A 26,446-nucleotide genomic window follows, 5' to 3' on the forward strand; every position below is an offset into this window, starting at 1 on the left:
TGACTTACTATCTGAAAGAAAAAAACTGAAGGGACATGACACCTCGACGAGAGGGGATGAAATGTAAAAAGTATCTAAAACGACCAATATTAGTATAAAATCCATAGTTTATAGGGTCGCTGAATTGAACTATGTCATTCTGGATGCTGTTTAAGTCAATGTTCAGCCCCCATCGGCATAAGGGGTGTGAAGGGATAAACAAGAAAATATCAAAAAATTGCCGAGATTATGGATTAATGTGTGTATGTTCCGGCATAGCTGTCAACCAAACTTGGCACACAAAATGAATTACTACCTGATAAAAAATACTGTGGAGGTAAGACACCCTTAGCTCTACTAGGAGAAGAGGTAGAGTCTTTAAAACAGAAAAAATTACACTTTCTAAAAAATATCTACGAATTAGAATTGCAGTTGGTTACAACACAAGATGAGCAACTGTAGCCGCGAGATCAGTCATGCCACTTGAGGCGTGTAAGCTGTAAGAAGCAAAAAGAATACTGCCAAAATGAATATAGCATTCTGCAATATTTTCTACAGTGGTTTGCAAGACCCATATTAATTAATGCAACCTTCATTTTGACCTTTAGGAGTCCCCTCTTCTATACAAATTAGATTAATTCACATTACCATTTTTTGAATAATCTCCAAGATTATCATAAACAATGGATATGAAACAAAATCAATTTTAAAAGGACAATAATTCAACCTCTCAGATAATTTTTTTAAAACTGTAATTTTTAGCCGTCGTTGTTGGCAGTTACTCATTTCCAAGTATACAGATTTCCTGGCTAATAGCTCACTTCAATTCACAGTAGTTTGTGTTTAAACTTCCGGTGACTGTACAGGCCAATAATTCTTGCGTAGAACATACATCCACACATTGCGAAGCTGAGGGATGGGGGAGATCTTGGCTGGATTTGGCAAAAGTTGCATTCCTGTCGCTTAATACCTTCATGTCTGTGGTGTTCTTGTTCGAAGTGTTGAAATGAGGGACAAACACTTTGCTGTCACAGTAAATGGTCCTTGGCAAGTGTTTTCCCAGGTTTTTGGGTTTATTTCTGCCATCTTTAAGGTTTGTTTCAGTTGGTCTTTGAAATGTCTCAGGGGGGCACCCCGTGGTCTTGAACCAGAGCCAAGTTCACCATAGAGGATCTGGCCTGGTAGTCTGATGTCATTTATATGGCGCACATGCCCTGCCCATCTGAGGCGATGGCCAACGACCAGTGCTTCTACACTCTTAGCACATGCTTTCTCGAGAACTTCAACATTACAGGCATAGTTTTTTCACTCGATGTTCATGATGGAGCGTAGTTTTTGCTGGTGAAAGCACTCCAGCTTTTTGATATCACGGCGGTATAAGGACGACGTTTCACAGCCAAAGAGAAGTGTAGAGAAGACTACAGTCTGGAACACCATTAGTTTTGTGCAAATTGTAAGACTGTGTGATAGTCGGCCAAAGGCCACATGGGCAGCACAAAGCCTGTTTACCACATCCTGTTCTGAAGCACAGCTCTTTGACCAGATACTCCCAAGGCAAGTGAAGTGGTCTAGTTGTTCTAGTCTGGTGTTTGAGATGGTAATGTTAAATTATGGGATGTTAGTCCCTCGAGCAGGCTGAGCAAGTACCTTGGTTTTTTGGCATTGATGGTGAGGCCAAAAAGGTCATATGCATCCTTGAAACTGCTGACTGACTTGCAGTTCCTCAGGTGTAAGAGCCGGTGATGTGGTATCATCAGCATACTGCATTTCAGTTACTCTAGTAACACTGGTATGTCTTCGCGAGTGTAGTTTGGCCAAGTTGAGGAGGACACTATCAAAGTAGTATTTAATCTCTATGCCGGGGTTGTCTGTTGTTTCATAAAGCATGGCTGCCAGATATAAGGCAAACAGAGTTGGAGCAAGTACGCAACCCTGCTTCAATCCATGTGTGATTGGGAATGGTTTGGAGATGCTGTTTTGATGGAAAATCTATCCAGTCATACCATCATGAAGTGCTTGCACCAGGTGCACAAACTGCTCAGGACAGCTAAAGCGCTTCAGAACTGCCCACATAGCGAGTCTTGGAACACTATTGGAGGCTTTTTAGAAGTCATGAAACACAAAATAGAGAGGCTTCTGTTGTTCTCTGCATTTCTCTTGCAATTGCCTTGAAATAAAAAATCATTCCAACAGTACCACTAGAGACCTGGAAACCACAATGAGACTCTGGTAGAGTCATCCCGGAGATGACTTGCAGGCGGTTAAGCAGGATTCTTGCGAGAAGTTTACCAACAATGGATAACAGAGAAATGCCACGATAGCTGTCACATATACTACGGTCACATTGCTTGATGATATTGGCATTTTTGAGATCGCCGAGTACTTTTTGGGTTTTCCAATTTGAGAGGATGAGAGTGAAGAGCCTTGTTTTTAGGGGTAAGCCTCCATCTTGAATTAGTTCCAAAGGGATGTTGTCTGGTCCACGTGCTTTCCTAGGTTTCAGCCTATCACGTGCCACAGAGAATTCCTGATAAGTTGAAAACTAGAAAAGGAGCTGGAATTGATAAGGTTTCGGGGGGATATAGTACCATATCTGAAATACTTATTTGACTATCGTTTGCATGAAGGAGCTATACCAAATGAATGGGGAGTTGCCCCTGTATGTAAAGGAAAGGGTGATATACATAAAGCTGAAAATTACAGGCCAGTCAGTTTGACATGCATTGCATGTAAGCTTTGGGAAAGCATTCTTTCTGATTATATTGCTCATGTTTTTGAAATTAATAACTGGTTTGATAGAAGGCAGTTTGGGTTTAGGACAGGTTATTCCACTGAAGCTCATCTTGTAGGATTCCAGCAAGATATAGCAGATATCATGGATTCAGGAGGTCAAATGGACTGTATTGCGATTGACCTACCTAAGGCATTTGATAGGGTGGATCATGGGAGACTACTGGCAAAAATGAGTGCAATTGGACTAGACATAAGAGTGACCGAATGGGTTGCTATATTTCTAGAAAATAGATCTCAGAGAATTAAGAGTAGGCGAAGCTTAATCTGTCCCTGTAATAATTAAGAGGGGAATTCCTCAAGGCAGTATTATTGGACCATTATGTTTTCTTACATATATATCAATGATATGTGTAAAGAAGTGGAATCAGAGATAAAGCTTTTTGCGGATGATGTTATTCTCTATAGAGTGATAAATAAGTTACAAGATTGTGAGCAACTGCAACGTGACCTCGAAAATGTTGTGAGATGGACAGCAGGCAATGGTATGTTGATAAACGGGGTTAAAAGTCAGGTTGTGAGTTTCACAAATAGGAGAAGTCCTCTCAGTTTTAATTACAACGTTGATGGGGTGAAAGTTCCTTTTGGGGATTATTGTAAGTACCTAGGTCTTAATATAAGGAAAGATCTTCATTGGGATAATCACATAAATATGATTGTAAATAAAGGGTACAGATCTCGGCACATGGTTATGAGGGTATTTAGGGGTTGTAGTAAGTATGTAAAGGAGAGGGCATATAAATCTCTGGTAAGACCCTAACTAGAGTATGGTTCCAGTGTAAGGGACCCTCACCAGGATTACTTGATTCAAGAACTGGAAAAAATCCAAAGAAAAGCAGCTCGATTTTTTCTGGGTGATTTCCGACAAAAGAGTAGTATTACAAAAATGTTGCACAGTTTGGGCTGGGAAGTGGTGGTGATTTTTGTTTAAAGAGGAAGTACAACGAGGTAATTATCCTCTCTGAACAAATAAGTGGAAAAGAAATTTAAAATATAAATCAAAATTATTTATTCAACAAAAGGAATTTGGAAACGCAGTACAAAGTAAAATGAAAAACAATTATATAATTAGGCCGAAAGGATTACTAACATATCAAAAGGGAACGTACATTCCCTGAGTAACAGTATACTTGAAATTTATATACCCTTGATAAGTCCACTGTCGCACATAAAGCGGATGACGAAATCAGCAATAGTCGTGTCATTGGCTAGTATGCGTTCGAGTGTTTCCTGCAGGCCGAGCCTCCATCTTAGGCCAGAGAGATCGGCGCACTCTGTGAGGATGTGGGCCACGGTGAAGTCGGCACCACAAGAACACGTGGATCGTAAATGACCTATCCTCAGCCTGCACAGTACTATGGCCCCTCTCCGTGAAGGTCGGAAAGACGACCGCCACACGGCTGTTATCTTCTTAATTGCTCTCAGCTTGTTGGGAGTTTGGATATCTAGCCACTCCGATTCCCAGGACGCCAAGATGGTTCGACGTAGCTGAGAACAAATATCCTTAGCAGGTACATTGACAGGTCTTGGAGGTAAAAGTGCGGCTTCCTTTGCTGCTTCATCCGCAAGTTCGTTTCCCGCAATCCCAACGTGGCTTGGAAGCCATGCAAAACTGATTGTGGTGCTAGCATCCCTTAACCTGGCTAGAAGGTCATGTATCTGCTGCACCAGTGGGTGTTGCGAGAAACAGGTTTCAATAGACTGCAGAGAGCTTAACGAATCGGTACACATAAGAAAGTGGCTTCCTTCGTCACACAGTGCAAACTGCAGAGCCTCTAAGACGGCGTAAAGCTCTGCTACTTTAGGGAGCAAGATCTTCGTACTCATATCATCAATGACGAAAGAGCAACCAACATTATCTCCGATTTTAGAACCATCCGTGAAGATAAGTCTCACAGCCAGATATTGGTGAACGAAGTCCTGGAAATACCTCCGATGGACGGAGGAATCCGTGTTCACCTTGGGTCCACGGAAGCAGATCTAGACGTATATCCGGTCGCGGAACCAACCACGGAGGTACCTCGCTAAGAGTTCGTTCAAGACAACCATCGATATCAATATTCAAATCACGACACAAGCTATCAATCCGAAACCCAACCGGCCGTGTGGCATTCGGCCGGTCTTGGCACCGCTGGTGGTATTGGGTGCGATAGATGCATTGGTAGCTTGGACGTAGCGGCATTTCACGAATTTTGGCAGCGTATGTGAGGAATAATTGCTGCCTCCTTATCCGTAAAGATGGAACTCCCGCTTCAGCGAGTAGGCTGGGAATGGGGCTAGTACGGAAAGAACCCGTTGCCAGCCTTACTCCACAATGGTGAATACTGTCTAAAAGGCTCAGTGTAGATTTTGATGCTGAGCCCATACCTGCCAATTTTACAAAACCAAAAATCAGGAGATTTTAATATGAAAATTAGGAAAAATCAGGAGATACAATTGATTAAAACTGCTTATTCTACATGTCTTGCACAATACAGTACTACAATATATTTATAATACTTAATGTCTCAAAGCCCGATTGTAGCTATACGAGGCTACAAGGCTAAAAATTACCCATCTCTATTCCCTCACAGAAAGTATGTGAGTGAGGTGATCGGTCCCTGATAAGCCTGCTGAAAATAGTATGAACGCATGTGTGAATCAGTCATGCACTTAGATGCCATTCGGCTACTTAGCAAATGTATAGATTAATATATTGCACCATGTGCCCGTGCGATTATGCAAAGCGCAATGTTATTTGGATCAAATAACTAGCTGATGAACCCGTGCTTTGCTACGGAATTCTCAGAAAGACTGTCCGTATAGCTTTCCCAACTAAAGTCAACATAGGTCATTACAATGACGCCAGTATGAATGTTGCGATAAAAAGCAATGTTGTCATAATTATGAAATATCGATAAAATGAAAACAGCACATTTTCTCACTTTTAGCAAAATGTACTATGGTGTTCAAAAGTTTCAGAGCTAGAATGACCAGGCTGCAGACAGCCGTGAATACTCCTGTGTAATTATTCCGTTTAAGTATGCAAACTGCTCATTCCAATCACTGCCTCAGAGTAGGGATTGAATAGCTGGAATACTATGCTGATCCAGTGTGTTACGTACCAGTAGTATCAGAAAATTTATGAACCAGAGGAATGGCATGCTAAAGAAGAGAGAGATCCAACTCCCCAGCTACCTCCCGCCAATATTCAGGCAGGCTGTTATACTCCATACGCAGCAGTAATCCTATCTTCGGAGATAAATGGCAGCAGAATACACAAAGCACATCACAACAAACAATGGTCAATGTAATGTTATTGCCAATCAATGTTATGAGCTTTCTATATTGGGGGCCTTCGCACTTAGTTTTCTTCAAAATCTGTGATTTAGAGCATCTAATGTCAAGCGAGTCCACCTTTCTTTCATGACAACCTCTTGTGTTATTTAAGCAATTGTTCCTTCATGACCTTTTTCCCATTCTTATAATTATCTTCACAATTTAATCACCATCACCACCAATATTATTGTAGTCGGTACGGTAAAACGTAATAACACATAAATAATCGGAAATTGTATTCTCTGTAACTTTTGTTATGAAGTACTTTTCAATATGACCAGTAAGATAGGTAATTAAAAATTAAATTTTTGCCACCTTCCCCTAAACTACCATTTTGAACAGAGTGAATAAAATTATTTATAGCACAGACTGTAGTTCCTTATTCTGCGACTTTACATAAAATTCTGTTCACCCATTTTCACGTACCCCGGCGCTGATATGGACTTAGCCAAAAAATCCGAATCCATGAATATCTCTATCATCATAGCCGGTACGGTAAAAATGTATAAGACGCAAATGATAGGGAATTTTATAATATATAACTTTAGTTATGTAGTATTTATCGATAGGGCCAATGCTAACACAAATATTTGAAAATTAAATTTTACGCCTTCCCCTAAACTACCATTTCACTCAGCGTGAATAAAATTATTTATAGCCTAGATTGTAGCGACTTATTCCCGGACGTTATATGCCGATTTTCATTAAATTCTCTTCAGCCGTTTTCTCGTGATGAGCGTACGTACAGACAGACAGACAGACAGACAGACAGACAGACAGACGGACGGACAGACAGACAGACAGACAGACAGACAGACAGACAGACAGACAGAAATTACGGAAAATTAAAACGTGCATATCCCCTTGTTACTATGGATGGTCGTGACCGGTACGCAAATATCATTCTTTTTAAATTCTGAGCAATGTACGGACAAAACTCTTGTTTTATTTATATTGAGATAAATAAAAATTAGTCTGAATTGTCTCCAAATGGCTCGCAAAATCTCTAGAAAAGTCACTAGTAGTTATAGTAGTCATCATTGAAATTCTGTCACTAAATTACTAAGAAACACTCAATATCTAGCGACGAGTCTCTAGAATCGAACAAAGATAATGGAATCGACTAGACTGATGTGAACGAACACCAACATAGAACGCGAGAACGAGAGACTGACAATCGATACACGCGTCGCGATCAGGACGAATAGGTCGCGATATAAAGGTTTCAATAAACATCGTACATTCGCGAACATTTCTTGCATTCATAAACTTCGATGTTTCGTTTGAAAGCGGCCAATGAGTGAAGGACTTCTGGCCGCTGGCGTAAAAAAGCTGAAACGGCGGCATTTGAAAATAAATGTTTGAAGTTCACCAAAAAATAAGCTAAAATCGGGAGAAATAATAGAATAATCGGGAGGCGGGAAAAACTGTCGAAAATCGGGAGTCTCCCGCCTAAATCGGGAAAGTTGGCAGGTATGTGAGCCATAAGCCGCACTTCCATAGTCAATCCGGGAGAGGACCGTAGCCGTGTAAAATCGTAGCAGTACCGCACGATCAGCCCCCCATGAAGTACCGCTGAGAAACTTAAGCATGTTAAGTCTCTTCATGCAGGCAACCTTCAAGTGACAGATGTGGGGCTGCCACGTAAGTCTCTTATCAAAATGGAGACCCAGGAATCTGCAGGTGTCAACCACTGGTAAGACACTATTTCGCAAGCGGAGCTGTGGTTCGGGACGCACAGGCCAACGTCGACAGAAGTGTACAACAGAGGTTTTCGCTGCTGAAAATCGAAAACCGTGTTGCAGGGCCCATCTGTCGACTCGGTTAATAGCTTGCTGTAGCTGTCTCTCAGCAAACGCCACCCTTTCGGAGCTGTACTGCAGAGCTAAGTCGTCTACATACAGCGAAGGAACGACTGTGGGCCCAGCAGCGGTAACTATGCCGTTGATGGCGATTGCGAACAGCATGACACTCAGTACCGATCCCTGAGGTACTCCATTTTCCTGAACGTAATATTGAGAAAATGCACTCCCTACTCGGACTCGAAAGAGACGGAGGGACATGAAGTTCTCAATAAACGTTGGCAAATTTCCCCGAAATCCCCACTGGTGTAGTGTGGAGAGAATCCCATACCACCAGGTAGTGTTGTAAGCTTTCTCCAGGTCAAAAAACACGGCGACTAGATATTCCTTCCGGAGAAAGGCCTCCTGAATGGTGCTCTCCAGTCTGACCAGATGATCAGTGGCAGACCGATGAGAGCGAAAACCACACTGGTAGTTAGACAAGAGACCCTCCTTTTCCATGGCCCACACAAGACGCCAGTTAACCATCCTTTCAAATAGCTTACAGAGGCCATTCGTAAGGCATATTGGCCTATAACTATCCAGAAGTTTTGGATCTTTGCCTGGCTTGGGAATTCCCTCACGCCATTGAGATGGAAACACGCCCTTACTCCATATTCTGTTGAATAGGGTGAGGATATCCCTCAGAAATCTGTCACTCAAATGCTTACGCATTTGATTATGGATATTGTCCGGTCCAGGAGCCGTATCTTTGCATAGCGCGAGTGCACTCCGCAACTCCCACGCCGTGAAGGGCACGTTGTAGGGATGCGAAGCACTAGAGGCAAAAGAGAGATGGTGTGCCTCTGCTTCACGCTTAACTGGAAGAAATGCAGGGTCGTATCTCCTAGAGTTGGACGTATCTGCGAAATGTGACGCGATGTGGTCTGCAATGACTGAAGGAATCGTAACTATATCTCCAATAATGTAGATTCAGGGTACTGAGGGCACATTCTGTACTCCGATAATATGGCGGAGTTTTGTCCACACTTGTGATGACGGAGTATGTGCCGTGATGGATGACACATACTTTTCCCACGTAGATTTCTTACTTTCTCGAATCAAAAAACGGGGGTTTGCATGCAGACGCTTAAACGTGATATGATTGGCCATCGTAGGATTGCGACGATAATGCTTAAAAGCCTGTCGGCGATGAAGCCCGTCGGCGATCACGTATGGCTGCTGCAATTTCGTCCGTCCACCATGGGACCTGTATCCGGCGACGAATACCGGACGAGGAAGGAATTGTTTCCTCTGCAGCAGCCAAAATCCCAGTAGTAATGGAAGAAACATGGCTGTCAATAGACTCCAGCATATCATCAGCCATCACTGCGCGTTTTGTATATTCTGGCCGATTTGCCCGCCGAAGTAACCAGCGCTTGGGTACTTCGGACTGTCTTTGATTCAAGAGAGACAGAATTATCGGGAAGTGGTCACTATCACAGAGGTCGTCGTGTACTTGCCACCGTAGCAGGGGAACTAGCGCACGGCTGCACAAAGTGACATCCAGGTGTGAGAATGTGCCATGCGCGCTACTGAAATGTGTCGGTTCCTCTGTATTAAGCACACAAAGATCAAATAGGTTGATCATTTGCTAGAGCATCCTCCCCCTAGAACAGGAAGATGGAGAACCCCATAGTATGTTACGGGCGTTCACATCTCCCAGCATGAGGAAAGGAGGAGGCAACTGATTGATCAAATCTTGTAGTGCACGAATTTCAAGGTTATAATCCGGTGGAAAGTACACGCTGCAAACCGTTGTCATTACTGGCAACGGAGTGCGAACTGCAACTGCATCTAGCTGAGTACGGAGCGGTACTTCTTCGCTGAAGATGTCGGAGTTAACTAAGGTACAAACGCCCCCAGTTGCCGCGCCATCCATAGCTACTCTGTCTTTGGAAAAAGACGGTATCCTCTCATAGTCGTGTCGTGTCCAGGTCTCAAACGAGATTCCTGTAGACAGACTATGGAAGCCGCATAGACAGATATCAATTGACGTAACTCAGCTAGGCGACAGTGGTAACTACTGCAGTTCCACTGCAATAGTGCCATTGTGTGGATCAGTAAGACTTCGAATTTAGAGCAATTTCTTGCCCTTCTTTTTGTCCATAACCTGCCATGTTCTGCCGTCTTTATCGGTTTCATTTTTGTCACAATCACCATCCACGACAATGGGTGGTTCAGTCTCCATTGTCTCCTCAGAAGAAGGAGGCACGGTGACTGGACCCTCCACAGACGGTGATTTCATTGATCGGTTACAGTGGGCCTTCTTCCTGGGAGAACTAGGTTCTCCAGAAAGTGATTGAACAAGAGGGCGTTGAGGCCTCTCGCTCTTGCCCATCGTTTCCTTCTTTTCTGGAGGAGAGCCAGCAGTTTACCGGATTGCTTCGGGGATCCTGTGACCCCCGATCGAGTTGGAGAAAGCTGCTTCTCCAATTTCTTAAGGGAGCTCTGTGGCTTCCCTTTCTCCTCCTTTGTAATCTGGGCATTGGAAGGAGGGCTGGACTTTCCAGCCTTATTTGGGGAAGTTTTTCCCCACGCCCTGTTGGGGGAGGACTTCCCAGCCGAGTGTTCCTGGGAAACAGCCTTCCCAGGCAACGTCGGCAATAACGCACTTTTCGTTTCTTGAGCTGTTAAAACTCCAGTTTCCTTAGCAATTTTCTTTTGTTGCTGGCTTTGACTTATCGATGCGTTTTCAATACTGCTGTTCTGTACAAAACTCTGTGGAGTGATCCGCACGTTTGCGACCTTTTCAGCAAAGGAGATGGAAAACTCCGGAGCAGCCATGGATTTAAACTTCTTCTGGGCGTCTGGATAAGATAGCTTATCCAGCGCTTTTATCTCCTGGATCTTCTCCTGCTTGAATGTGGGGCACTCCTTGGAGATAGGAGCATGCACACCCGGGCAGTTGACGCACACAGGTGGTGGTGTGCAGTCAACCCCAGCATGCTCGCACTTCCCACACATTTTGCAGGTCGTCGTACCTGTACATCGCAATGAGGTGTGGCCAAACTTTTGACAGTTATAACACCTCATTGGTGCTGGAATGTACAGAAGAACAGTGAGACGATACATTGCTACTTTTATTCATTCAGGTTCAGCCTCAGCGTCGAAAGTAAGGATGAAAGCACCCGTATCGAGTAGCTTATCACCCACACGCCTCTTCAACCTCTTCACGTCGGTTACACCCCGACGTGCTACGTACCGGATCATTGTATCATTGGAAGACTTAACCAAATCCCTGTGTAATATAACTCCCTTACAGGAGTTAAGGGTTTGATGCTTCTCGATTTTCACCTCTACCTTACCGAATGACTTGGCTTTAAGTAGCCGTCTGGACTATTCAGCCGTAGATGTCTTGATAAGTACGGATCCATCTCGGAGCTTGCGCATCTCCTCGACTTCACCAGCAACAATTTCTTTGATGGAATTGCTTATCAGAAATGGACATTCGTCAAGGAAACTTTTACCATCGACCCTGGAAGCAACCAGGAATCGAGGAAGACGTTCGTCACTCATGTAGTCTACAGGAACTGCAGTATACCGCTTTCGTTTCTTAGCAATCTCAGGCGCTGTTTTTTGAAGAGTGCCACCCTTTGGAACAAAAGAATTAGAAAAGAGACGTTCCGTTTTTTGGTCCCACGAGTACTCCGGAAATATGAGGTCGACCTTCGGCAGAGCCAAGGAAAAGTACCGAAGGCAAGGCTATTTACTCCAGAGGGCGCCGGTATCTGGAGGGGGTCGCTAGGAACTACTCACTCAGTAGCCATGCATCACCTCGCCACGACCCGAAACTTGTGATTGGGGGAGGATAAAACCTCCGTCCTAACCTAATCTACCGGAGGCAGAGTGGGTGGCCAGACAGGAAGAGGAATGAAATTGAAGAAGGTGATAATAGAAGGGTAGAAATAGTGATGAAGAGTAAAGAGCACAGACACCTCTCAAGCAACTCGGGGGACACCTTGTTAGTCTGGCCCTACACAGAGGCTAATCCAGCATGGGTAACCCTAAGCTGGCACAGCCCTTGGGATCAACAAGCACACAAGCCCCCACACCGACGTCAAGGTCATAGTGTCCCTAGAGGGGGTTTGGGCTGGGAAGACTTGGGAGAAAGGAGACGAGCTGCTGGACTAAGTGGTATGTGGAAAATTCTGAATTCCCATGGAGGGAATTAGAATTTTTCACCAATAGAGCATGTCAAAAATGTCAAAAACCTATCAGATGTAAGGCTTTTCAAGCGTTTGCTCTATTAAACAGCGTTTCGTCTTAGGCCTGACACTAGACTCATCAGAGTGGGATGTGTCAGACCTCAGACCCTACCCACTCACGCTGGGGTGTATGCAGGCGGGCAATAATTCCATTGTGGAGATTTTTCTCCCGTATGCAGTTATCAGACTGTGCCTCTTATAAGGGCTTCTGATAAGTTCACCTGCATACACCCCAGCGTCAGTGGGTAGGGTCTGACACATCCCATGAGTCTAGTGTCAGACCTAAGCCGAAACGCTGGTTCATAGAGCAAACGCCTGAAAAGCCTTACATCTGATATGTTTTTGACATTTAAGTGGTATGTTCCGAGCTGTCAGTGGAGAGATGGCGTGGAATGACATCAGTAGACGAATGAGTTTGAGTGGTGTCTTTAAAAGTAAGAAAGATCACAATATGAAGATAAAGTTGGAATTCAAGAGGAAAATTGGGGCAAATATTTGTTTATAGGAAGGGGAGTTAGGGATTGGAATAACTTACCAAGGGAGATGTTCAATAAATTTCCAATTTCTTTGCAATCATTTAAGCAAAGGCTAAGAAAACAACAGATAGGGAATCTGCCACCTGGGCAACTGCCCTAAATGCAGATCAGTAGTGATCGACTGATTGATCGATCCATGGTTGAGGAGGAAGTTGTGGCACATCCCGTAGAAAGTCATCGGCAGCAGTGGAGCTTCGGTTTAAAAGAGTGGAAAAATGTTCCTTCCAGCGCTCCAGGATGTCCCTACCATTGGTAAGGGTGTTAGCACCATCGACTGTTTTCCGAGTTCCAAGTGAAGAGCGAGATGGAACCTCTTTTATTCCCGTGTAGAAGTTTCACAGGTCTCTGGCATCATGTAGTCTTTAGAGTTCTAGAGCTTTCTCCAGCAACCGGTTGTTCTTCATTTCTCTTATTTAAGTCTGACATTTCTGTTTCAGATCTTGAAACACAGCTTTCTTAATGGATCTTGAAGAAGGGATAAGTGGGCTTCCCATTTGGCACTGATAAGGCTCAGAATTTCTCCAATGTTGTCCTCGAACCAGTCTTGCCTCTTTCTTTCTCGTACCTGATGATTTCCAGAGCTGACTCAATGATAGCCCTTTGGAGTGTTGACCATTCTTGCTCCATATCATTTGTGCACACTGGATTGCTTGCCAATCGGTTCATGATCGCATTTTGGAAGTCTGATGTGGATTTATCTGAGAGTTTGAAGTAGCACACTTGCATCGGGGCTTACTTGGGTATTACACAGTTGGTTTCCAATGGAAGGATATTCTGAGTTGACGGATCAGAAGTTCGTGATCTGTCTAACAATCATCAATACTCCTCGCAGTCTTAGTGATGAGAACATCTTTCTTGTCACACTGTCTGGTGATGACATAGTCAATGATGTGCCAGTGTTTAGATCATTGGTGCAACCAAGTGGTCTCGTAACAGTTAGGTAGGCAAAACTGAGTGTTAGTGATGAACAGCTCGTGTTCTACGCCCAGGACAAGAAGTAGCAGACCACTGGCATTGCAATTATCAATACCATTTTTGCCCATTACATTTCCCCACAACCGATTATCCCTTCCCAATCTGGCACTGAAGTCTCCAAGCAGTAGCAGTTTGTCTGATGGTGCTATCTTGGTGATAATGAAGTTCAGTTGGTGGTAGAAATGGTTCTTAGTTTCTTCATCGGCTTTAAGGCTGGGGGCATATTCAGAGATGAGTATGATGAACTTACCTCCGGAGAATGGTATATGGAGTGACATGAGCCTTTCAATGAATGCAATGGGTGTGAGCTGATGATCATTTACCAGTTTCATCTTAACTACGAATCCAATGCCATGAATACGATTACCTCCATCCTACTTCACTTTCCAAAAGATGGTATAGCCTGATCACGACTCAACGATCTTCTCATCACCTGATAGTCTAGTTTCGCTCAGTACAGCGACGTCTATGTTTAGTCTAGCAAGCTCAAGGGTGATGAGAGCTGTTCCTTTTTCTGGTCTGTCACTGCTATCGTTATCAACAATGTTCTGACATTCCAAGATCCAATTATAATTTTACGTTCTTCTGCAGAGGTGGAAACCTTTAAAATGGATTATCAGTAATCCTCCAAGCCAGAGGAGAAACCCCCTCTTCACCGCTGATTTTGAATAAAATGAATGTAGAATTTAATGAAAGTGAAGAGCAAGAAGCTCTTTTTAAGAAACGACTCTTTTCAGGGTTGAATTTTGTGTTATTTAGTGAATTGTGGTGCTATAATTTTGAATATGCCTAAATTGTAATTCTAGACCAGGTCATGCTGCTGCTACTACTACTACTACTACTACTACTACTACTACTACTACTACTACTACTACTACTACTAAGTGAGCCTCTGCCTTAAGAGTGCACACTGCTCATTCAAAACAGCGCGTCAGAATAGGGATCGAATAGCTGGAATGAACCAGAGGAATGACATGCTAAAGAAGAAAGTTTTCCAACTCCCCAGCTATTTCCCGCCAATATTCAGTCAGGCTGTTATACTCGGTATGCAGCAGTAATCCCGTCTATCGGAGTTGAGCGGCAGCATAAAGGACAAAGAACATCACCACAAACAATGGTCGTAATGTTATTGTTGATCAATGTTATCCGCTTTCAATATTGTAGGCCTTCACATTTAATTTTCTTCCGACTCTGAAATACCATTCCTATCATAGTCGGTACGGTAAAATTGATTAAAACATAAACGGTCGGAAATTGTATATTCTATAACTTTTGTTATGCAGTATTTTTCAATAGGACCAATAACATAGGTATTTAAAAATTAAATTTTAGGCACCTTCCCCTAAACCACAATTTTATACAAGGCGAATAAAATTGTTTATAGCTTAGACTGTAGTTTCTTATTCCCCGACTCTATATACCGACTTTCATTAAATTCTGTTAACCCATTTTCTCGTGCCTCGGCGTTGATATGGACTTGGCAACAAAAATACACATTAATGAATATTTGTGTTATCTAAGCGAGTACGGTGACAATGTTTGACATAAATGATCGGAAATTTAATTCTATATAACTTCCATTATGTAGTACTTACCGATAGCACCACTAATAATATAAATATTTGAGAATTAAATTTTAGGCCTTCCCCTAAACTACCATTTCACTCAGCGTGAGTAAAATGATTTATAGCCTAGATTGTAGTGGCTCATCCCCTGACTTCACATACTGATTTTTATTAACTCCTCTTCAGCAGTTTTCTCGTGATGCGTGAACAGACAGAGAGACAGACAGACAGACAGACAGACAGACAGACAGACAGACAGACAGACAGACAGACAGACAGACAGACAGACAGACAGACAGACAGACAGACAGACAGACAGACATAAATTACGGAAAAGTAAAAAGTGCATTTCCATGTTACTATGGACATGACTGATACAGAAATAACATTCCTTTCAAATTCTGAGCGATGTACAGAAGTTACGAGAAAATGCCGTATGGGACTGAGGGAAATAAAAATGACTTGTCAGAAACGTCAACTCTGCATGAACGGAAAAGAAGGAGTAAGGATGTAAAGGAGAGGACGTCCAAGTCTCTGGTACGACCCCAATTAGAGATTACATAAAATCAGCTTCATGGTCCGTATCGCACTTCAATAGATTCACAATTAAGTATTTAATTTATTTTCCACCTAGTCGATACAATGATTGCTTAAGGCAATTTTTAATGGTCAAAAGTGGTACATGTTTCGTATATTATCAACATCTTCAGCCACATAACACTGTTTAGATGAAAAATATATAAAATTGACAAATTAATGCTTTAGAGGAAGTGTCCTTAAAATTTTTCATCTAAACAGTGTTATGTGGCTGAAGATGTTGATAATATACGAAACATGTACCACTTTTGACCATTAAAAATTGCCTTAAGCAATCATTGTATCGACTAGGTGGAAAATAAATTAAATACTTAATTGTGAACCCAATTAGAGAGTCGGTCTAGTGTATGGGACCCACACCAGGACTACTTGATATGAGAACTGGCAAAGATCCAAAGGAAAGCAGGGCAATTTGTTTTGGGTGATTTAGAATAAAGGGGCAGTGTTACAAACATTTTGCTAACTTTGGGCTGGGAAGAATTGGGAGTAAGACAACAAGATGGTTGACTAAATGATATGTTCCTAGCTGACCATGGAGAGGTGGTGTGGAATGATGTTAGTAAATGAATAAGCTTGAGGAGTTTTTAAAAGTAGGAAAGATCATAATACAAAGATAGTCAAGAAGACAAATCGGGATGGTGATAATCCACAGCCTGTTTCCAGTCATTTGACCGGGTCAGGAATGGAATGGAATGAATGAAGCCCCTATCTAGCGGCGAGGATAGGAAATGTGCCGGCTGCCGAAGACTGTCTCACTCCTCTGGGGCAATGGTAAATGACTGATGGATGAAATGTTAATGGAGAGTGTTGCTAGAATGAAAGATGACAGGGAAAACCGGAGTACCTGGAGAAAAACCTGTCCTGCCTCTGCTTCGTCCAGCACAAAACTCAAATGGAGTGACCAGGATTTGAACCACGGTATCCAGCGGTGAGAGGCCGGCGCGCTGCCGCCTGAGCCACGGAGGCTCTGGACAAATATTCATTTATAGGAGGAGGAGTAAGGGATTGAAATAATTGATCAAGGGAAATGTTCAATAAATTTCCAAGTTGTATGAAAACATTTAAGAAAAGGCTAGGTAAACAACTGATAAGGAATTTGCCACCTGGGCACCAGCGGAAAATGACTTAACAGAAAATTAGCGGCAAGCTAGTCAGCCCCCAATTAAATGCTCATTAAAAAACCATATATAATTAACAAAACAATTAAAATACAACAACAACAACAACAATAATAATAATAATAATAATAATAATAATAATAATAATAATAATAATAATAATAATAATAGTAATGACTAAAAGTACAGTTTAGCATGTCTTTGACCTAATCGGAGCATGACATAAGAGAAAGTTAACTAATTAGCCAGCTGGACTCACACCAAAGAGTATTATACCTCCTTACATCTTGCATTCCACGCTAGAATGGAGAGAAGTGAATACTGTATGAAGTTTCAAATTTCAAATATTTATGGATTAAACAGAATTTGAACATACATGTTTATATATTTCTAATTATTTTTGAGTGTGATTTGACAGAATCTGATTATGTTCTTTTAAGAATGAAAAATTTCATTGTTGTTTCTTTTTCAGGTATAATTCTGTTATCACGTTTTCCTTTTTAGTTAGTTTATAAATTTGTTTATTCATAAGTTAAGTTTCAACAGACTAAAAAACTTAAAAGTTATAAATTAACTGAGTCAAAACTGAAAAGAGATGACTTCAAATATCGTAAAATTTAGGTGTCAGAATTATGTTCTGTAGAAGCCAAAGACCTGAAGATGATACTACATAAAATACCTTCAAAATCACTGGTCTCAGCCAAGATTGAATGTGCTATCTTGAGAATACAGTAGGACAACAACCAACCTACTGCTTAACTGAATGGGCTGCAGAAAAATCTAGCTATCCAATGAATCATTACACTTACCAGAATTGTTGTTAGTCACCTTGCCTTCCTCTTCCTCATCATCATCCTCCTCCTCATGAGCCACATATTCATCTTCGCTTTCAAGTTTTCGTCGAGTACTATTGAGAACTTCCTGCAACACAAACATGTTTACTTTCACAATCAAGAAACTAATCAAGATGAAATGAAATATGGCATATGACTTTTAGTGCCAAGAGTGTGTGAGGACAAGTTCGGCTCACCAGATGCAGGTCTTTTGATATGATGCTCGGAGGTCTACGCAGTGGCTTCCACGGTATGCACTAGCCATGCGTTTTGGTAGGTGTGCTATTTACCAACTGATGAGCCCAACTTAGCATACTGGGATGAAACGCTGACAACCAGGAATGAGTTAGCGGAAAATTTATAAAGTCCAATTACGGACAAACTATACTGGTATTACAAATTTACTCATTCGGGACAAATATTTCAGGTTCCCTCTGGGAATCAACATCCATATCATCAGCAGATGATACATGCGTCCAGACCCCATGCCAGTGGAATTAACCAATTATGGTTAAAATTCCCAACCATGCCGGGAATCGAACCTGGGACACCTGGGACCCCTGTGACCAAAGGCCAGCACACTAACCATTTAGCCATAGAGCCGGACACTAATCAAGATAACAACACCTAACAACATTTTTTTCCATGCTTACCTGGTGGTTCTGAAAGTCATTAGATGTGACAATATTATGCAATGTGTGCATGTTCAATCCTTGTCCCACTTCTCTATGGGGTCGGGTTTGAGGTGTGATGAATCTCTGCAGCGCGTTTTTACGACCGGATGACCTTCCTTATATCAACCTCATCAGAGGAGTTAATGAGATGAAATGGATGATGTGATATACGAAAATAGGAAGGGAGAGGGCAAAAACCCAGTGCCTGCTAATAGTCGATGCTGGCAAGCTCGTGAAAATATAAATTTATAAATATTGAGGGATGGGAATAGAATAATTGTAAAGGATATTTGCTGTAACTGAGGTAACGAGACCCAAGGACTTAGAAAGGAGAGACCAGGGTCAACAATAGAAGACTGAAGCCTTGTCAGACATTGACAATGTGGCTATAAAACTTTACGGTATGGGACAGCACTTCTTTAGAAAACACAGAGACAAGGGTAACAGCCCAAGGAGACAATGTTTTAGAAATCCACAAAAAGGGGATGTCTTGAAAGGAGTGTAGTGTCAGAAAAGGTTTCTTTAAGAAAATTAAGATAGACCCGATGTAGGATTGTAAAACTGCACTATGCGAAAAATTAAGCCATTCGACACACTCACCCCATGACGGGATGGAGGCAACAAGTTAATAATGAGATTGGAAATATATGGTACAGCGGAATGAATGTTAAGAGTTGAGCTTGAAAAGAATGGGGATACCATCGCCAGAGTAATCAACCAATAAGATGAGATCAAAGGAACAAGAGTGGATGGTATTAGAGGACACATAGAAGCCAAATAGAGGGGAAGTTTTTTTTTTTTGCTATTGGCTTTACGTCGCACCGACACAGATATGTCTTATGGCGACGATGGGACAGGAAAGGGCTAGGACTGGGAAGGAAGCGGCCGTGGCCTTAATTAAGGTACAGCCCCAGCATTTGCCTGGTGTGAAAATGGGAAACCATGGAAAACCATCTTCAGGGCTGCCGACAGTGGGGTTCGAACCTACTATCTCCCGAATACTGGATACTGGCTGCACTTAAGCGACTGCAGCTATCGAGCTCGGTAGAGGGGAAGTTATGGAAACAATGGCTGAGAGAGTTTTAAAAAGGACAGAATCTTGGTAGTCTGGGACATTGGGAGACATTCAGTTCGTGTTCGCAGAAACATTCTGTTAGTAGTCTGGAGCATTCTGTTAGTATTCTGAGACATTCTGAATGTAATTACATTGTAATTTTGATTGTCGATCTTATTTCTTAAGAGTTGCAGTGTTAATTCATGCAGGCGTAGCATTCGCAGAGACAGTTATTGACTCGGTCTTGATTGAATTTTGAACTCGCTCTCAAACTTATTATCGGAAGCAGACCTAGTATTATTTTATGCTGTATACGGAGTGTCATTCGGGAATCAAATATGAAAACAACATTAAAGTATACACACAACGCGTGTGGAAATAATTCAGAAGGGACATGGTGTAATCGCGAGGTATTAGAAGCAATAAACTGATGTAGAGGATATGATATCAGTATGATTGACATGAGCAAGGCATATTACGTGTGCGCCCGAGTATCGAAGACTGTCGCTTTACAGAAATGAAACTGAACTGCGGGAGTTTCTGATGGGCACCCGCGAACGATATTCACGAGTGAAAATGAACATTAGAAAGACAGTAGGAACTAGTGGTAAAGACACAATCCACAAAGATAGAATAGATCATGATACCCATTCATAATGATTAATAACTTCTTAAGTCAAAGGTTAAATAATAATTGAAGATGGAGTGACAGACTGTCACAAGGTTACCAGGCTATTCGTGCAACCAGTACAAGTCCAGTCAAATCAGCGAGGGACCGCAACAGCAGCAGTGCCGTATCCTGAACAGGAGATGTCATGGTCCAGCCCAGCATCCAAGGAGCAGTTGATCAAATGGGAACCAGCGATGGCATCATGATGGAGTAGGAGAAGTAGGGAATGATACCCTACGCTGGAGGGGAGATGACAGTTGAAGGATGAGTAGAACAAACTCTTAGCGTGTAAAAACTCACGTAGATATTTTAGAGGAAACGTTTTATTTTGTAAATATTAGACAGTAGGATTTTTATTATTATAAAGATTTGGAGAACCGTAGTTTTGCGGTACAGTAAATGATAGGAATTTGTAAAGAAAGGTAAACTGAGTGATTTATGTTGATTGTAACACATGCATACAGTGTAGTACACATGAATGAATTTATGTTAGTAGCGAAGAGTCAATTTATATATAGAAGTGATTATTATGTGATTATTATTTCAGAGTCAACATTGCTTAGAGAAAGCTATTAGTAATGCATGGTATCATGGCTAGAATAATTTGGTTAGTTTATTAATCATGGAGAGGAAATGTAATGATTGTGCAGTTGATAAAGGCAGGTTATTTCAAGAATTACCGTATGCAGTTGATATGAGATGGAAATTAGTATCATTATGAGTGGTAAGCATGGCTGAAGTTAGCTGATGATGATGATGCTTGTTGTTTTAAGGGGCCTAACATCAAAGGTCATCGGCCCCTAATGGTACAAAATGAAAGAACAAAAATTGCAAAGGCATCCACTGACCAAAATAAAAATAAAATATGGCAGGAAGAATGAATGGATGGACAGGAACTCAACAAAACACAAAACAAACAAACAAAAACCAGTGGATCGGACTCAACACAGATCGAAAATAACATTATTACCGACCAAGGAACCACTTATAAAGCACAATGATGCTTGGTGTCTAAAGGGGGTGCAAAATCCACGTCTAAGGCCCCACAGAATGGTACATGTCGCGAGTAAAATAGAACCATAGTATGTGTCATGTTGGGGTATTAATCAGAAGTAGCGAAGACTCACGGTGTTCCACAAAAGATGGTACTACTCACAAGTATTGCAATACGTACAAGTAACGCAGACCTATGGTGTGTCTCACACAATGGCCCAACTCAGAGTCAACACAAACCGAGAAGGTTCCCCACCTAGGTGTACTAAACACGGGCGCCGGTATTCCCGTGGTGTTCCTCACATAGTGGGTACTAATCACAGGCAACGCAGACCCACGGTGCTGCTCATATAGTGGTACAACTCGCAGGCTACGCCCAGACCCGCGGTGTTGCACACATGGGTACGACGCACGGGTACTGGAATCCACCAGGCCAGGCTTTTACTGCTACTAATCACAAACCTATTTCGTACCGAATTTAGTGGTACTACTCGCAAGTACAGGCAACCTATGGTGTTCCCCGCGTGATGGTACGATTCAAAATCAGTTTCATGGTTCTAATTCAGTCAGCCCTTGGTCGCCCCTTTTAGTCGCCTCTTACGACAGGCAGGGGATACCGCGGGTGTATTCTACATGTGCGTCCCCCACCCGCAGGGGGTAGTGTGTTTGGTCCGCGAGAGGTATTTTATTTCCCTCAAGTCCGCCGGCAAGCCGGTTAGGACCCCCCTATCCGCCACCTGGGACGCGCCACGTGGGAGTATCACCTCTCCCCCTGCTACGCCTGTGTAGCAGGTTCGTGGCTGAAGTTAGCATGGTGAGTGGAAACTGCATAGAGTCTTTTGTTAGTTAAATAAATGTCATCTGCAATTAGGCAATGTTATTGAGAGTGTGCAGTTGATAATTAATATGATAAGATGTGGATTTTCAGAGAGGCCATTGAGGTAAGATGGTACGAGAAGGTTGACAAGCCTTGGGACCACGTGTGTTATTACGGAGTGTCGTTCTCCAGGTGTATGTGCAGGCGGGTGCCCTGCGAAGTGAAGGTATTTGAATTCCCGTCCGTGTAAGGCGGAAGATGTGTGGTATTGGTAATCGCTGTCAGCTGATGTTATATGCCAGCTGGACCGCGAAGGTATTCATATGGATTCCAAGCAGTGTCAAACTTGCAGAGGCCTATATGATGATATTATTAGCACCGCACTAATCACAGGCATAAATTAATGATTTCCACAACAGAGTATTTTAGACCAGGAAATAACTGCAAGAACGTAAAATTGGAGTAGGTTTGTTTAGTTTCTGCCATATTATCAGTTTTATCGCCAGGAATGGAGATTTGCTTAATGCTGAATGAGTGTATGTGAAAGTGTATTTGCGGTAACAGAGTGGCATTGTATTCTTAAGGATCTGTGTGTGTTTATTTGTTTTAATTTGTGTTGGGATTCATTGCCTTGTGATTGTGTGTGGTAAATGAAATTAATGCAAAGGTTGAAATCCATGTTTATTTGATGTTGTGTGTGTGTAGTTGATAAGATAACGATTCACTCAGGATGTACAGTATTGCAGATTACGTTAAACTGTAGTACTCCCTTAAAACATTTGCATGAGGCGGATAGGGACTCATCAATGATAGGGAGATCATGATGAGAAATAATTCACTCCTTCGGCTAAGTGATCAAATATTCGACGGTTAACAATGTTCGTTGTTTTGAGTCCACATATATATTGAATTCCGGACATCTGGGAGATGAATTTAAGTACATTTCTACTCGTGTTTATGTCATGATTTGTGGTCATAATTATTGTATGTTGGTGTCAAGTTAATTTCTTTGATTTTTAAATTTACCAAATGTTGCCATTATTTTAGCATAGCTCCAACCTTATTCATGTCTGTCAGTGAAAGTATATATTCCCCGAAATCACAGCCTAGTATAGTTAGTTAGATGTTCGCGAGATGGCGTGAACCGGTCACCCCCGAGATACTGAGCAAAAAGTCGGAGCAAAACCAGATTTTGGTGGCAAATGGGGACAATACATAGGGTTTATTTTAACTGGCAAAGTTAGGGACACGTATCCCTGCCTTACACTTAACCAGTATGATTGTCTTCCTGAAGAACTTAGTTTTTGTGAGTTCTTAAGTGATTGTAGAGGCCAATCCTAGAACCGCAGATTTTTCCACATTTTTTACACACATTTGTTCTGTTAGGTACTGGCTGTGTAGTTTGGTTTTCTTCATTAGCTGACGTTGTCTTCTTGCATTGTGCTTGTCAATTTCTGTTCTCCGCCTTTCTTGCTCGAAGTGCTGAGTTCCTTCCCAGACATTGTGATGCCAGACTGTGCGGTTATGTGCCGTAGCTTCCCAGTTGTTAGTTTTCATCTGACACTTTTCCATGTTGGTTTTTAGTGCATCTTGGTAATGCTTTTGTGGTCTTCCAAGTTTTCTATGACCATCCTTTAGCTGGGAGTACATAATTTGTTTTGGGAGACGGAATTCAGGCATGCAAACGATGTGGCCTGTCCAGCGAAGTTGGTGCTTGATAATCATGGCCTCAATGCTAGTGGAGTTAGCTTCTTCCAGAACGCTGATGTTATTGCGTCGATCTTGCCATTTCACCCTCAGGATCCTTCTCAGGCAACGTTGATGGTATTTTTCCAGGCATTGTATGTGCCTCCTGTAGGTAGTCCATGTTTCACATCCATATGTAAGAGATGGTATAACGGTAGCTTTGTACACATAAAGCTTGGTCTGAGTGCTGATATTATGATTATCAAAGACCCTTACCCGAAGACGACCAAAAGTCATACTAGCACATTTGAGACGGTGTTGAATCTCATCATCAAGATATGCATTTGCTGAGAGATGGCTGCCAAGGTATGAGAAATGTTCTATGTTCTTCAGAACTGTGCCTTGGACTATGATTGTAGGGCATACGGAGATGGAGTTGGGTGCAGGCTGGTAAAGGATCTGAATCTTTTGGATGTTAAGGCTTAGGCCAATACTTGTATAAGCTTCATCAAATGCATTTCAGATTGCTTGTAAATTATGTTCAGAGTTTGCAAGAACAACATTGTCATCAGCATACTGAAGTTCAATGATGGATGTAGTGGAAAGTTTGGTCTTGGCTTGTAGTCTACTGAGATTGAATAAACCTCCATCAGTCCTGTATTCGATTTCTATGCCTTTTGGTAGTTTCCCATCAACAAGATGAAGTATAGTCCCAGCAAATATTGAGAACAGAATGGGAGCTATCACACAACCTTGCTTCACGCTTGCAGTGATTTCAAAATTTTCTCCAGGGTTATTGTTGACAAGAACCATGCCCTTCATATTATCATGCAGCAATCTAAGAATATTTATGTACTTCTGAGGACAGCCTATTCTTGCTAGGATCTTCCACAGGGCATCTCTTTTAACCGAATCAAAGGCTTTGGCAAGATCTATGATTGCCATGTACAGAGGTAGATCTTGTTCTTTGCATTTCTCCTGCATTTGTCTAGCACAGAAAATCATATCTGTTGTGCTGCGATTGGGTCAAAATCCACACTGAGTTTCAGGTAAGCAGTCTTCAGCGAGAGGTATCAGGCAGTTGGATAGAATTCGAGCAAGTATTTTCCCAGCAATAGACAGAAGGGTAATTCCACTGTAGTTACCGCAGTCAGTTCTGTCTCCTTTTTTGAAGATCGTAACTATCAGAGCATCTCTGAGATCAGGAGGTATTGTTTCAGTGTTCCATATTTTGACTGTGAGCATTAGTGTATGTTCAGCAAGAATTCGTCCAGCTTCCTTGAAAAATTCAGCAGGAATTCCATCTGATCCAGCAGCTTTATTATTTTTGAGCTGTTTAATAGCATTTTCAACTTCTTGTAAGGAAGGTACTTCGCCAAGGTGAGATTTTGTAGGTTTTTGCGGGATTTTCAGGATTTCTACTATGTTGATCTCTGGATCCTTGTTCAGCAGTTCATGGAAATGTTCTTTCCATCGTGCATTAATGGAATTGCTATCTTTTAGAAGAGTAGCACCATCCCTAGATTTAAGAGGGTTTAATCCTTGAGCTGTTGGGCCATATACGGTTTTTATCATGCTGAAAAAAGCTCTAGTGTTGTTAGTTTCGGCTAGATGTTGCATTTCTTGAGACTTCATCGTCCACCAACTGTTTTTCAGAAAACGGGTTTTCTCTGAACATCTGCTTTCGCTTCTTGATATTCTCGTTTCTTAGAGAGTGAACTAGGATTGATCTTCCAAGCTTGGTGTGTTGCTCTCTTTTTGTGTATTAGAGCCTGTATTTCTTGGTCATTTTCATCAAACCAGTCTTGGTGTTTGACCCTAAGGTGTCCTACCGATTCTTCACCAGCTGATAGTACTGCAGTCTCCAGTGTTGCCCAGTGTTCTTCAGTGCTTTCAGGATATTCATCTGGCAGTTTATCACCGAGGAGTTGTTGAAATTTTACTTTAGTGCTATGATCTTTGAGACGGTCTGTGTTCATTTTAGGTCACGTAAGTTTCCTCTGTTTCCTTCGCTGCTCATGGATGTGAAGGGTCATCGTGGACCGTATAAGTCGGTGGTCCGTCCAGCAGTCATCAGCACTCGTGATTAATACATCGCGTTGGTCTCGGGCGCATATAATTATGTAATCAATACATAAATAACATAAAATAAAAACATTAACTTATTGAATAAATGGAAAAAGAGACAAACAAATTACTATGCTACTACGCTATCTTACTGTACATATAATATCTATTATAATACACAATATAAATGAACATTTTGCTTCCTAAGTACAACATAATACCTACGAAGAGATTAAAATAAAATGAATTACAATAATAATATAGATAAACCTACTATTATTTACAATTACTTTGTCCAATTCCAAAAATTTCTCACACTGGCAAATGTTACATTTTTCATGTCATTACCGTGGGTGGAAAACATTACAAAATGGGGATAGGGATAACTATGTAGGGAACTACAGCTGAGTACTCTCTAACATTCTTCACCAGGAGGAAAAAGAAGAAAACTGCTGCACTATAAGCTTGTCACATGGAGGTAATTTTAGCACCTACTTTTAAATCTTCCATGGTTTGATATCCCCTTGATCTCCTGTGGTAGCAAGTTCTATTCATGGCTGGCCACAATAGTGAAGGAATTGTAGGTTGAGGATTTATGCTTAGGTTTAGCGAGCAATGTAGAGTTCAGCGCTCTGGTGTTTTCATCATGGTGTTCAGAAAGGCTATGAAATTGTTCATACAGGTAAGTTGGGGATTGTAAGATAAGGATTCGGTGCAATGAAGTC

General features: G+C 41.9%; 1 protein-coding gene across 1 annotated transcript in view; it reads right to left on the reverse strand.

Annotated features, from left to right (window-relative positions):
• Positions 1-26,446, reverse strand: part of LOC136857786 (microtubule-associated protein futsch) — a 468,803-nt gene that overhangs the window by 16,160 nt on the left and 426,197 nt on the right. The window contains exon 17 of the mRNA XM_067136704.2: positions 17,737-17,848. Coding sequence (XP_066992805.2) covers positions 17,737-17,848 — 112 coding nt within the window. The remainder of the gene's footprint in view (positions 1-17,736; positions 17,849-26,446) is intronic.

This window comes from Anabrus simplex, chromosome 1 (genome assembly GCF_040414725.1).
Source record: "Anabrus simplex isolate iqAnaSimp1 chromosome 1, ASM4041472v1, whole genome shotgun sequence".
NCBI lineage: Eukaryota > Metazoa > Arthropoda > Insecta > Orthoptera > Tettigoniidae > Anabrus > Anabrus simplex.